Source organism: Poecilia reticulata, linkage group LG15 (genome assembly GCF_000633615.1).
Source record: "Poecilia reticulata strain Guanapo linkage group LG15, Guppy_female_1.0+MT, whole genome shotgun sequence".
NCBI lineage: Eukaryota > Metazoa > Chordata > Actinopteri > Cyprinodontiformes > Poeciliidae > Poecilia > Poecilia reticulata.
The window spans coordinates 18,913,847-18,927,018 of NC_024345.1; the positions used below are offsets into that span (position 1 = coordinate 18,913,847).

Genomic DNA, 13,172 nt, shown 5'->3' on the forward strand with positions numbered 1-13,172 from the left:
GGTTACAATAAAAACAAAACTAGCTAACTTAAAGCATTTAAAATCATGTTACCCGACTGCACACATAAACGTGGAAAACACTGTTCAGAATAAAATGTATAATATATGAGGTGAAACTTACCGTCGACTGTTCTCTTTCTACAGACAGACTTTGAGAAAGATGTGGACATCGCCTGCCGATCAGGTACAGAACATATGGTCTCTTACTAACAAGATTCCCCTAGCTCTGGTTGAAAAAGGTGTAAACAGTAAGAAAACAGCCCAGGTTATGTAACAACCAACACAGCCCCACAGGAACTTTCCGAAAACACCAAACTTTATTGTGAGAACAAAACATCAGAAACAAAACTACTGGAGCACTCAGTATTTTTCGCATATCTGATATTCGTTGTTATATTTCTCTTATTTACACATTAATGTTGTCATGGAAAAGGGATAGGATTAATCACTAGAAACGTTTAAAAAAAATGAGAACTATCAACAGGAAAAGCATATATAAGCTTCCCCCAATATAAATGAGAGTAGCAACAGGCACTAGACTGAAGCATCATCTGTCTTCAGCCTCTTCTAAACCAGTGAAGAGCACATCCTAAATGGAGCTTAAAGGAATTACTATGCTGACCATTATTCAGAGCTCAGAGAGATACTGAGGCTAAAGCGGCTGTCTGGCATGCTTGACTTACATGGTGCTGTCTTGCGAGCTAAAGTGGATGTGCTGTACCTGGTAGCAGGAGGCTGAGCTGACAGGTGTCATTTATAAATCATGACCAAATTTGAGACCAAATAAAAACTGTCCAGAGGTACGTTGCTCAGAAAATCCTGTCAGTCTGCAGTTTTTTATGTTTATGACAGTGAAAGAAAACAGGTGTTTCTTTAAGAATGAAATGTCCTGCAAAAGTTATTCATAGAGTGCTTATAAAAAATATTCAAACCCTTGGGTGTTTTAGCCTTTTTTTTTTTATCCAATCCCCTGACTTTTCAATAACCTCATGTCTAATTTGCTTGGTATTTTATTTTGTCTTCATGCTGTAATGGCAGCCAGGAACAATGATTACACAGTGGAGTGACCAGCCAGAAACAAGTGTCTTTATATTACAATCACTTAAGACACGGTCACTGCACTCAGGGCTCCAACTGGCTGGCTTTGTTCAATTAGGTCATTCAGTTTAAAGGGCATGAATAGTTATGCAGTCACATGCTTTATGTAAAATATTTTATGTAATTGTTGTTATTTTGTAATTATTCTGGGGGAGAGTGAGGGGGGTTGTCATAAAAGGCACATTTCGATTGTTGTGATTGCTTTGTAAACATCATAAAAAAAAAGGTTAAAACATTCACAGGGGTGAATACTTTTTACAGGCACTGCACCCATTTGAACTTTTTAATTTCACCATGACAATCTTCGATACATTTAATTTGGATTTAACGCAGCACACGACTGTGAAGTAGGTGAGAAAGACAAAAGTGTCTTTTCTTACAGATAAGTCTGAGAATGTGGCATCTGTACAGATTGAGCCACTTTTACTGTTATAAGCCTGAATAAAATCCAGTGTAGCCAACTCTTCTCAAAAGTCAAACTGTGAAAGTCTTAAGGTTTAAGGCAGGGACAGCATTTCTGAGAAGCAGCAAAGAGGCTCATGGCAACTCTGGAGGAGCTGCGAGAAAGTTACGGCCCCAACGTTTTTGGTCACAATGTGAACTTTGTAAAAGAGCGGCAAGAGAAAAAGTGTATTCCTTCCACTTTACAAGTATGCAGTATTTTGTGTTATTTTGTCATGTGATATCACAATGTAAATACATTAGAGTTCTGAGTTGCAATGTGACAGAATATGACAAAGAATCAACATTTTTGCAAATGTTGCAAAAATGTGGTGTGGTGCTTTATCAGGTCATCACCAACTTAGCATTAGCAAACCTGAGGGGATTTCAAGGAGAGAATGAAACTACTTTCTTATTTACAGCAACACTCTCTTGAGATTTCAGTGTGTTGTTGTATCTTTTTGTATTTAGCATAATATCACACTCAGAGCATTTTCATAGTTACTCGTTCTATGATCGCAGTTTTCCCTTGACACTACCACCTCCCTTAAGGATCACGAATATTGATTTGTATTTTGATTGTTCTTTTTTTGTCATTTTGCAAAGTTTAAGACATTAAAGCTCCTTTGATTCGGCAAACAAACTAATATCTGTATCGCCCTGCCCTCCAGCGCTCCACAAGGACATGGGCTCGTGTCGTGCCGCCACCATAACAGGCACGCTCTCCCGCATTTCCCTCAACGATGACGAGGATGAGAAAGTGCCTGAGGGCCTCAACTACTCCACGTTGCCAGGCAACATCATCTCCAAAGTGATAATCCAGCAGCCTTCAGCTTTGCACATGCCAGTAGGAATTGGCGACCTGAAAGACCAGTGCATGTCTGACAGCAATGCCGACATGCGCCGCACAGTCTACCTGTGCACCGACGACGGCATGCGCCAGAGCGACCACGACATGGGCGTCCACGACATGGAGGGCCGCCCGATGCAGGGCCAAATGATGGAGACGGACTACATAGTGATGCCTCGCGCCTCGGCGGGTGTAGTGTCGGGGTCGGCCACCCTGCCCACTCTTATTAAAGAGGAGCCCAAGATGACCGCTGCCATGGATACGCTGCCCCACGAGAGGCTAAAGCATTACAAGATAAGCCCTGACTTCAATATCAACCCGTCGGGCATGGACCACATGAATGTGAACCTGGAGCACCAGTATCCTAGTGCTCCAGAGCAGATGCAAACCCTGCCCTTTGAACCTCGCACAGCTGTTAAGAACTTCCTTGCAGAAATGGAGGAAACTGGGGGCCTATCTCGGAGTGACACTGGCTCCACGATATCAATGAGCTCCCTGGAGGTACATGTTGTCATGCGGATTAAACACAAGCAGCACCAAATTCCACCTTGCCAAATATTTGTCTTATTGCTGAAGTGTTCTGATGACTTACTAAGATGACTCCTTTCATTTTTGTCCTAACAGAGAAGAAAGTCGAGATATTCCGATCTAGACTTTGAGGTACGTAAAAAAAAAGATAAATCTTCCTGAAGTCGAGCTTAGCTATTTATGTGTAAAAGGCTGTTTTGCGGCTGTGTTAGCCTTTTGATTTAGTAGTGTCTGTTGTGCCTCTTAAGCTTATTGCTGTAGCATAGCCTTGACTCATCGGGATTTATAGACTTACTGTGTAGTTAAAGTAAAAGCAAGGCTGTCAGCTGACAAACAGGGCAGTAGCTCTCATCAACATTTTATCCTCCTCCATCTCCTTCATCCATTAGCTATATGTTGATTTTCAAACTGTATGCTTTTAAAGTCATTTGCACATTTCACATCTGATTTTATCACTGGTCAGCAATAAAAATATTGGTTTGCAAGTACATAATCAAACCCCCCTTGGCAGATTTTTAGTATTTCCTTTTGCATTGTCAAAGCTTTACTGCATATATAATTTGTAATCTCTGTCAAAACACGGGAAACATGTTGCTTCCGGCAGCTACTTTGGCTCTGGTTGCGTTTTTAGCTTAGATGCACACAAACACTTCAAATGGAAGATTTGTGCCAAGGTTTATCAAAAGGATTTCCTTTACACCAACAAAGCAATAATTAAGGTGGCTTAACACAAAACAATTATGTTTAAGCATTAGGTGTCCCATAAGCCTATCTAAGTTATCTCTGTGTTTCCTTTATTTTGGCAGTCATTCTTGTGTATGCAGAGGAAAGTAAATTTGTTTCAGACCTGGCCTCTAAGTAAACTACCATGACACTAACAAATTGATCAAAGGTGGAGGGGGTGGAGAGGAAGATGCATTTCCATTATTGGCTGTCAATACCAAAGCAAAAACCCTTGCCATTGCAGAAAGTCATGCACACCAGGAAAAGACACATGGAGCTGTTCCAGGAACTGAATCAGAAATTTCAAACCCTGGACCGATTTCGAGACATACCAAATATGGGCAGCATGGTGAGTAACAGGAAACCCAGGGGGGTGGCTGTCAGCTAAATAAAGATCTCAACATCCAAATGATCTATTTAGATATTTGGTGCAGGACACATTTACGTGTGATTGTGCAAATGAGTGGTTATGTAGCAAAAGTGTGCCTTTTACATCTAATGTGCCTGCAATCAGCAGAGGGGCTGCCTCTTAAAAGCCTTGAAGAACAAGGCGAGTCTCAAGAAAAATAAGAGAAATAAAAAAACACAATCTTTGGCAATTTTGCTATAGTGGAGTGCATCCATTCCAATGCAAGGCCCATAAATGCACTTTTCTTTACATGCACATTTATCTACTTAGCAAACCCATCATTTTTTTATTCATTAATGCATGGCAGATTATTTATTATATCAGCAATTACACAAGTATTAGCCTAATAAGGGGAGTCTCTCTCTGCAACTGTGTGGGAGGTGGGACTTGACTCCATTAAGAAGTCGGGCTAATTATGCAATACCTCATGACCTTGCTGCAAACCAAAAGGCTCACCATCTGTCTACACACCTGACTCGATGTGTAGACAATGGGGACATCAGACTTAATCCATCTGTTTGAGATGAGCCGAGCTTTTTTTTTTTTCCCCCGAACTCTTAAGCCATATCAGATACAGCGCTGTGAAGATAAATTACTTCTGTTTTTGCTCTTTGCCTCACCTCAGCATTTCAAATAAAGTTGTTACCGAAGATAACCTGAGTAAATACAAAAATCAGTTTTTAAATGATTTAATTTACCAAAGCAGAGAAAGTCATCCAACCTAATCTGACACTGTTTGAAAAAGAAATCACCCCTCCTGTTAAATAATAAAACAACAGGGTGTTAAACACATTTTCTTGGGGCATTTGTGCTCAGTTGTATTATCTGAGACAAGGTTTGATTGCTCTGAGACATGTAGAAGCCATTTATAAGCTCTTGGGATGCCAATGAACCACAATGAAAGTTGCTATTCATCAAAGGGAAAGACACGTAGCAATGAAGAGCCTTCCCACGAGACTGCATCAGCAGCTTCTCCAGTCGATCACAAAAGGTGACAAAACAAAATCTAAAGCCCTTCCGGCCATCCTTGTTTCACCTCAGGTTAGTATTCATGATTCAGCAAAAAGAAAGAGACTGGTTAAAGATACTGTGCGTAGGATAGTTCCAAGGTCGAAACAATATTCTGTGGAGAGAAAATATAAACGTGAATGCTTTGGGGAGATGGTCCTCTAATTTACTCTGTTGTAAAACTAGAGCAGCGATGCCAAGAAGAGCAAAGTGCTGTTTTTGTATCAGCAGTGTGATGGTCTTTGACTGCAGTGCTACTTCAGGGCCTGCGCTACTTCTCACAACTGATGGAACCATAAATTCTGCTCTGTACCAGAAAATCCCAAACCATTAGTTTGTGACATTAGGCTCGAGCAAACTGAAGTGAGACAGTAACCTGAAGTTCTCTCGCAAGTCCACCTCTGACTGACTCAAAAAACAAAACAAAACAAAAAATTGGCATGATGTTAGTGCTTGAAAACCATCCATTGTGACTGAATTTTAAAAATCCTACAAAAGAAATGAAATCATGATTGCAAAACTGCATTTTGCATTTACTCGGAATATCTTTGATGTCAAAATGTACCTGATGATATGAAAACATCGAGGCATAACAGAAAAGCAAAAACAGGGAAATATCTTTTTAAAACTACTTTACATCACTATAAATAGTAGCCTTTTGACTTCATACTACCACCCTCCCAGTTTTAGTCACCGCTGCAGTACAATGCAGCTTCAGGACCGTTGCCTAGATACAGTGCAAGCACCTTTTTCTATTTATTTATTTTTTTTGTAGAAAACGATAACTACTTGCTTCCCCTATTTTCCTTTTCCCCCCCAAATGAATCTATTGCAGAGCTGGCAGCAAACATTAGTATCCATTTTATATTCCCTGATGGGGAGTCGCTTCTTTCCCTTATTTGCACTAATGTCTTTGGGACTGTCAGTGAGAGCGCATTCAGACGAATGAATGGCTCACACACGCAACACATCCAGTGCTCTAGTTTCTGAGCCGAGGAAAGCAGAGATCTGCTCCATGTTAATAGTACGCATGTTCCCATTTAATACACTGCCATTATCTTTTTGTTATTCGATGCTTCTCCCAGCATTAATTCATTACTTTCAATTAGCAATGCTAGGAACTCATACAATGCCCTTCTGAATGAACTGACCTCACTGGAAAAAAAAAAAAGTACATTTTTGAGAGATAAGTAGGAGTTAAGCTGCTGAGGATGTCATGCTACTAACAACACCTGCTGTTGGCCGTGTTCGCAGGACAAGGCAATGCCAAAACAGAATCCATGGGAGAGCTACAATCCAGCCTGTGAGTACCAGAACTACGCCACTATGAATGTACTAGAATCCGACCCCAAGGACTCACTGGAGATGACGGCTGCAGAGTGGGAGAAGTGTGTCAACCTACCCTTAGATGTCCAGGAAGGAGACTTCCAGACAGAAGTGTAAAGGGTGAAGAAGATGGAGAGGGGGAAAAAAATGCAAACTTGGAAAGGAGGAGAAGGGGATGTATTTTGCACTGATTAAAGCAACAGACTTTTCTAACAGCCTTGGCAAACATATCTGGATCTTACGAGTGTGGCAGGGACATAATGTGCCAATACAATATAAGGACTGGGGAGAGAGGGAAAAAAAAAAGAAAAAAAAAGGGATAAAAACATCAGTGTTACTTTTTGTATTCTCACTAGTGTACTTAGTGTGGGGCAGCCTGGTGTACAATATTTACCATCCTGTGTTACCAATTATCTGTGGAGGAATTGGCTGAAAAAAACGACAACAACAACAACAACTCTCTTAATGAAGCCTCACAAAGCAAATGACATGCCATGTCGTCCCAGCTTCATCGGGTCTAGTTTTGATTTCCTAAAACTGGACCTGGGAGCACAATGTATATATTTATGCAGTTTTTAAAAAGTTTATAACAGTCCGTTTGGCCATTACTACACTTTTTACTTTATAATATAAAAACATGGGAGGCAAAGAGGATTTTTTCCTGTCATATTAAAATGAATGTTTGTCAAGCTACATTCTTCATTGCTTTAAATGCAATAAAGATAATACTCACTTTTATATAAATAATATATTTCACAACTTTAATACTGCAGAATCTGCTTGAAGGATCCCAGCAAGCTCTCTCATCTGCAGCTCTGTATAAAATATTTAAAAACAAAAATGTTGTATGGTGTAAATAAACTTTTGTCTACATATGTTTTACTTGTGCCAATTTATTTTAATGAGGAAAAAAAAAATGCCAACTTGACCAGAAGTTATAGCGAAAAATGTTAACATTTGAAAAGGAATGTAAATAAAAGAGGAAATATGTTCGTACTGCTTCAGAGGTCGTGTCAAGTTTATGTTGTGTGTTGATTGTCAAATGCATCACTCACCTTGAATGAGACATCATCTGAAACAAATAAGTATCACCGAAGTAAAGAGGAAGTTAGCTACACACATGAAAATGGTTATTTAAATGGGAAATGAAACGAGGTTGCCGTGCACCACTTATGATCTTCCTGGGTGAAATGCACTAAAACTGGAACATTTGAAACATTTCTGGTCAGAGCGACCGTCTCTTGTAAAATCAAAGTGATACGAAAAGCAAAAACATAATAGCAGTCTAAATCAAAATGATTTTACACATTTTTTACATTACTTTACTTCTCTGTTATATGAATAGTAGACTGGAAATGATTCATAGGGTTGGATATTTCTGCTTGTAAAGCTAATACAAAATGGATCTCAACGCACCACCAACAATCCAATAAATTAAAGTTACAGGACCAGTAAGGACTGATTAGATGCTATTTGATTAGGACTCAAGCACAACTGGGTTTAATTAAATTATTTTCATTGAACTAAAACACAATATGATGAACTATTACAGTAAAATGGGCTGTTTATTAAAGCCCATCTAGAGATAAGTGTTGCAAATTAGCTCATGGTGTAAGCATCATCCTTGAAATCTGTAGTGCAAATCAGTCATTAAAAATAAGCATAAAATGGATTTTCTGGATTATGATCATTAAATAATAGGGTAAAATTACAACTAGATTTTATTTTCATAAATGTAAACTTGGTGACATCAACATAGTCAAAAAAATTGTCTCATTGTTAAAATAAGCAGTGGGAACATTTTTAAAGCACTGACTGAAATAATGCAAGAGAAATAGCGGAACACCTTGTGGCGAATCTAAATAATAAATATAAACTCAGACATCGGTCCACACTGTATTCAACGCACATGCCACACAGCATGTTGTTTCTTCAAGAATAATAGTTAATTCATGGGATGGGGATGAAAAAAAAAAAGCTGTGCTGGTCTCTTGAGTTCATGAAAAACGAGGTTTATTTTTGGAGCACTCCCTGCAGTTCTCTTCCCAAATACTGGAGGCACTACAGAGAAAATAAGATCATTCCACAGCAGGAATGTCAGCACTAAAAGAGCCTTAAGCAACCTAAAAGAAAAGAAAAGATCTAATGTTTCCAAACATTTGAAATTAAAAAAAGAAATCTGTCTTGTCATGACTGTTTTACTGCTGTCACTCTTGCCGTACATTCATATGTTCATGAACCGATACAATTCAATTCATCTTACCACCTGTAGTTTACAATTTCCACTCTTAGGACATGTTTTATTGAGGAATATAATTGGTGTTGCACATCCTCCTTTGTCCATTTCCTGTAAGTAATCATCAACTTCTTTGTAAATAACTATCCAGTGCAAATGTGATGATGTTTTAAAGGATTGTGCTACAAGATAAAAGCATAATTTGGTCTTGGCCACTCTCACTAGTTGTTAGCATCATCCTTACTAATCTGAATTAGTAAGTACTTATAACCTATTACCAGAATCTTGCTTCAAAAACATAGAAATATCCCTTTAAGAAAATTTATGATCAAAATACACCACTGCTTTAAAATCTCACGCTTAAAAAAAAAAAAAAAAAAAAAAAACTAAACTAGATTCTGTTTAAATTTGGACAGATGGAACAATTCAAAAGGTCCTCAAGAGTGCCCTATAAGGCATCTGCTGTATTGACTTTTATCTCAGGTTGAATCAGTGACTTAAAACTTCCAATTACAGTTAAAGATTTGCTCTGTACTGTTTTCTGCCTCTTCTCTTCAATCCACCAACTATATTCAATTTCCAAATTTGGCTGGGAAACGTTTAAACCCCTAATACGTTTGTGTGCCTCCTGAGGGTTCTGCTGATAAGATCAGCTTCCTCAGACAGACAGGTCCACACAGAGCTCTAATGGGAGGAAGCTGCCAGAGCTGAGGCAAAATCTTGTTTGTTCTGTCTGCTGGTCTGTGCAGTACGGCAATGAGAGCGGCAAGCATGTGCTCCCTTCTCCCATCTGGGATGCGGAGGTCCACCGAACAGGAGAAGAGGAAGTGCCTGAAGAAGTGGGAGGAGGAAGAGGAGGCATGACTTCATTTTCAGTGAAGAACAAGGACAAGAGAGGAAAAAAAAAGATGAAGAAACAGAGAATGATCCCTGGTGGACTGGAATGAGGACTCTGGAGTCCTCTAACGTTGTCTGCACACAAATTAAAGTGATGAAATTTGGAGTTCGTTCAGCATAATAACGTCTGAATTCACAGTGCCTTTCAATTTAGACTACAAGACATAATTGGGTTAATTATATCCACTACTGTTATTGGCTTTGTTAGAGTGTTTTTTTTTCTTTCTTTTCTTTTTTATTATGCCAATATCCCACAGCATGCGTCAAACTCAAGACATGGGGGCCAAATCTGTTTCATACCATAAAGCTGCTTTAAACTAATCCACTGGTTTATCCTTGACCTGTAGGTTCTTCAAACTTTGCGATGCTGCTTGCTCCCCAATGTTTTCTTTCAAATGACAGAGGCCTTCGCATAACTGTATTTATATTGAAATTTAATTCTGAAATATCAACGTAAATGAGGCTGAGAACAAAATAGTTTTCAGGTGTTAATTTGTAAAAAAAAAAAAAAAAGTTTTGATTTCATGTATTGGTTCCCTTCTGCTTTACAATTTGCTCTGCATTGTGTTGGCTTTTGACTAAATAAATTAAAGCATTAACTTTTGTGGTTGGCATAAAACAAAAATAATGAAGAGTTAAACATCTTTGCAAGGCATTGATAGCCATCAGTGTTGCTACACAGCAGAGAAAAAAAAAATGTTTCTGGTGTTGGTGAACCTACACAAAAATTAAATCAGATTCACGTATTTGCTGAGTGCAGACCTCAACGCCGCAAGGAAGAAAATTATTGAATATGTTGTGTTGGCCCCCTCAATGTTACTACTTCCTGCAGATATAAAAGTAGTTATTACTTTGCTTTTGGCATTTATTGCACATTTGCTCCAAAAATTGAAGGTTCCACATGTAAAGTTTTTTCATATTGATAAGTACATTTCAGGTATAAAGATTGTTGTAGACCATTTGTTTTTTTATTGTCCTACTTTTAAGCATTCTTTCATATGAAGAAAAATATAGGGGATAAAAACTGTGCATGTTTCTTCTGCATGAGATGAAGAAGCTACATTGTACCACAATTTATTTTTCTACTAAAGCCTTTAAGGTAAATAGTAAAAATGCTGCTGATGACTATGGATGTGCTGGTTACCAGTATTAATGGGTGTTTATTTGTTAATGTCAAAATCTAAATGACTATTTAAAACAATAAAAAAAAAAACATTAATTTACCTTTAGGTATAATTGTGCACATGCATGTGTTTGTCCTGTATGTCTCTATTTTGCCTTGTGTTGGACTGGCGACTTGTCCAGAGCGTAACTCACCTCTCACTCAGGCAGGGATGAAGACAAGGAGAAACAGGTAGAGACGATGGTGGATGGATGGATAATAGCACGATGCATAAAATCATGACATTTTCTTTTTACTCAAAATGATCATACTCTGGGAACCCTAAAGGTGATATTTATTGATTTAATCTTTCTCACTTTCCTGTTCTTTACCGTATGCCACTTTTTTTCTATAGAGAAAACTGTTTTCCTCCCAACGGCTTGTTTATGCAAGAGCAGCGAGATCTGTTCAGCTGTTCGTAATGGACATGCTGACAAGCCTGCTGGACATGTTTTCATTGAGTGGAAAGTGGCACGTCCCACAGGCTCATAAGAGCAAAGAGGCGAAGTTGCTTTGTGCCTCTAAACACTGAATCAACATAATCACATTGATCCTGAATCACTTGTGTCCCCTGAGGCCTGACTGAGAGGTGAGGCAGGCGGCTCCATCGTCACAGAACTATCTGACGACTTCAAGCACCGGAGGAACTGATTTGCTTAGTTTTTTTTTTTAAACTTGCAGATGCAAAGCTCACATTTTAATACAATTTAGCAAAAACTAATGAAGATAGAAAAATTTGCAAATAAAAAAAAAAGTTTTTTTTTTTTTTACACCACAACTGTGAAGTAAAAGTTTCAGACTCTTGATAGAGTGCATCACTAGAAGAGTACCTAGAAGGTATTTGGTATGCAGCATAAAATACATTTCAGTCCCTTTTCCCAGAGAACAGTAAGATGGATGATAGCAACAGAGGGCCAGAAAAATAGTGACAGTAGTCTGTAATTCCTCTAGGTATCTATTTTATTCTCTATAGAATTACAGAAAATCATATTTTGCCTTTATATAAAACCCATCTCACCCGTCTCTCTAGACAAATGACCAAAAAGTGGCCACTTTGATCTTGTTAAAGTTTGTTTGCAACCTAAGTTTTAATCGCTTTGCAAGGTTTGATATTGAGCAAACAGTATAAGATGGACCTTCTCCAGCTCTTATATCCAGACCAGAGTTTTGACAAAGTGAACTACCAAATAAATCCCAAGCATGAGCACTTCTCATCTGCTTGGGGTTCACCAAGAAGTGTAAAACGGACATACTATCCTGGAAAAAAGTAATTTCTTTGCACATTTAAATATTTCAATGAACAAAATGTAATATCAGCAAAGATAACCTTGAGTAAAAAGAATGTGTAGTTTTCAAATTAGGATTTCATTTATCAACCTGGCCCCTATGTGTCAATCAGTCAACAGGTCTCTGTTGAACGCTCACGCCTGAAGGCTGCCTGATCTGTAGAATTATGAAATCACTTAAACAGAACCTAAATGACAGCATGAAGTTACATAAAATACTTTGAATCAGTCTTTTCTCCAAAGTCACAATATATGAACATAAAACATGTTTAGTTTAAAAGCTAAACATGCTTTATGTTTAGCTTTTAAACATCAGCATCAGAAAATAATAAATATATTTTTAAAAGTTTACCCTTTTCTTTGTGCATACAAATAAGGGTGAAGAGAGAAGAATCACAAGTTTGCACAACATGAAAAAATAAAAATGAAAACATATAAAACTGAGCAATAGCATTCATAAATAGGAAACATTCAGGCTAGGCTTTGATAATCAAATCGTGTTCTGGGGCTTCATCCTTTTACATTCTGATTGTGAAGGGAGGCTGTGAAGAAAAGTTTGAAAGTTTGACACTTTAAATTTTAACGACTTGCTATATTTTGTATGTATGTGGTGCATTTTGCACATTTTAACGGTGTGCTTGATGTTGTTTCCTCCATAAAGTTTGGTTTCATGTGTGTCTAATAAAGAATGATATCATCAAATGTGAGGTGAGTTGTCTTGTAATCCAGATTGTAGATTTTAATAATTGCATAATCTGGTAACACTTAACAAAACATCGGAATTTACAGATGGCAGCGTGTTCCGTGTTTTAACCAACAAGCTGCTAAAAATGGCAATTTGGTGAAACAATTGTTGTCAATGACGACGGAACCAAATTAATCTTAGTCCAAGTTTATTAAGTAGTTCATGATTTAATTCTGCTATCTGCTTTTGGATTTCCATCTGATATTGTCTGTACTGTGTCAGAACCATTGTTCTCTCGGCTTGTAGCTTGAACAAGAATTGCACCCAGGCCTCTCCGAGACATCGACATCTTTTATCACAAGACCACTTAAACGGATCAATTCCCAGAAGTTCAACTTAAAAATCCAGGTTTATCTCAAAAATGTTATGACATCAATAATAATTCAGAGTTGGACTGAGACCCCCAAGACTCCCTATTCCTTCAACACATAAATATGCATAACCACCAACATCAGCAAACACA

General features: G+C 38.1%; 1 protein-coding gene across 9 annotated transcripts in view; it reads left to right on the top strand.

Annotated features, from left to right (window-relative positions):
• adgrb3 (adhesion G protein-coupled receptor B3) overlaps positions 1-7,383 on the top strand; it is a 124,426-nt gene extending 117,043 nt beyond the window's left edge. For 7 of the 9 annotated variants that reach the window (XM_008429849.2, XM_008429847.2, XM_008429850.2 and 4 more), the window contains 5 exons: positions 145-184; positions 2,211-2,890; positions 3,014-3,049; positions 3,885-3,989; positions 6,312-7,383. In XM_008429849.2, coding sequence (XP_008428071.1) covers positions 145-184; positions 2,211-2,890; positions 3,014-3,049; positions 3,885-3,989; positions 6,312-6,500 — 1,050 coding nt within the window. In that variant the 3' untranslated portion in view covers positions 6,501-7,383. The remainder of the gene's footprint in view (positions 1-144; positions 185-2,210; positions 2,891-3,013; positions 3,050-3,884; positions 3,990-6,311) is intronic. The other 2 variants (XM_008429853.2, XM_008429851.2) reach the window with 1 other exon arrangement.
• The last annotated feature ends 5,789 nt before the right edge of the window (positions 7,384-13,172 follow it).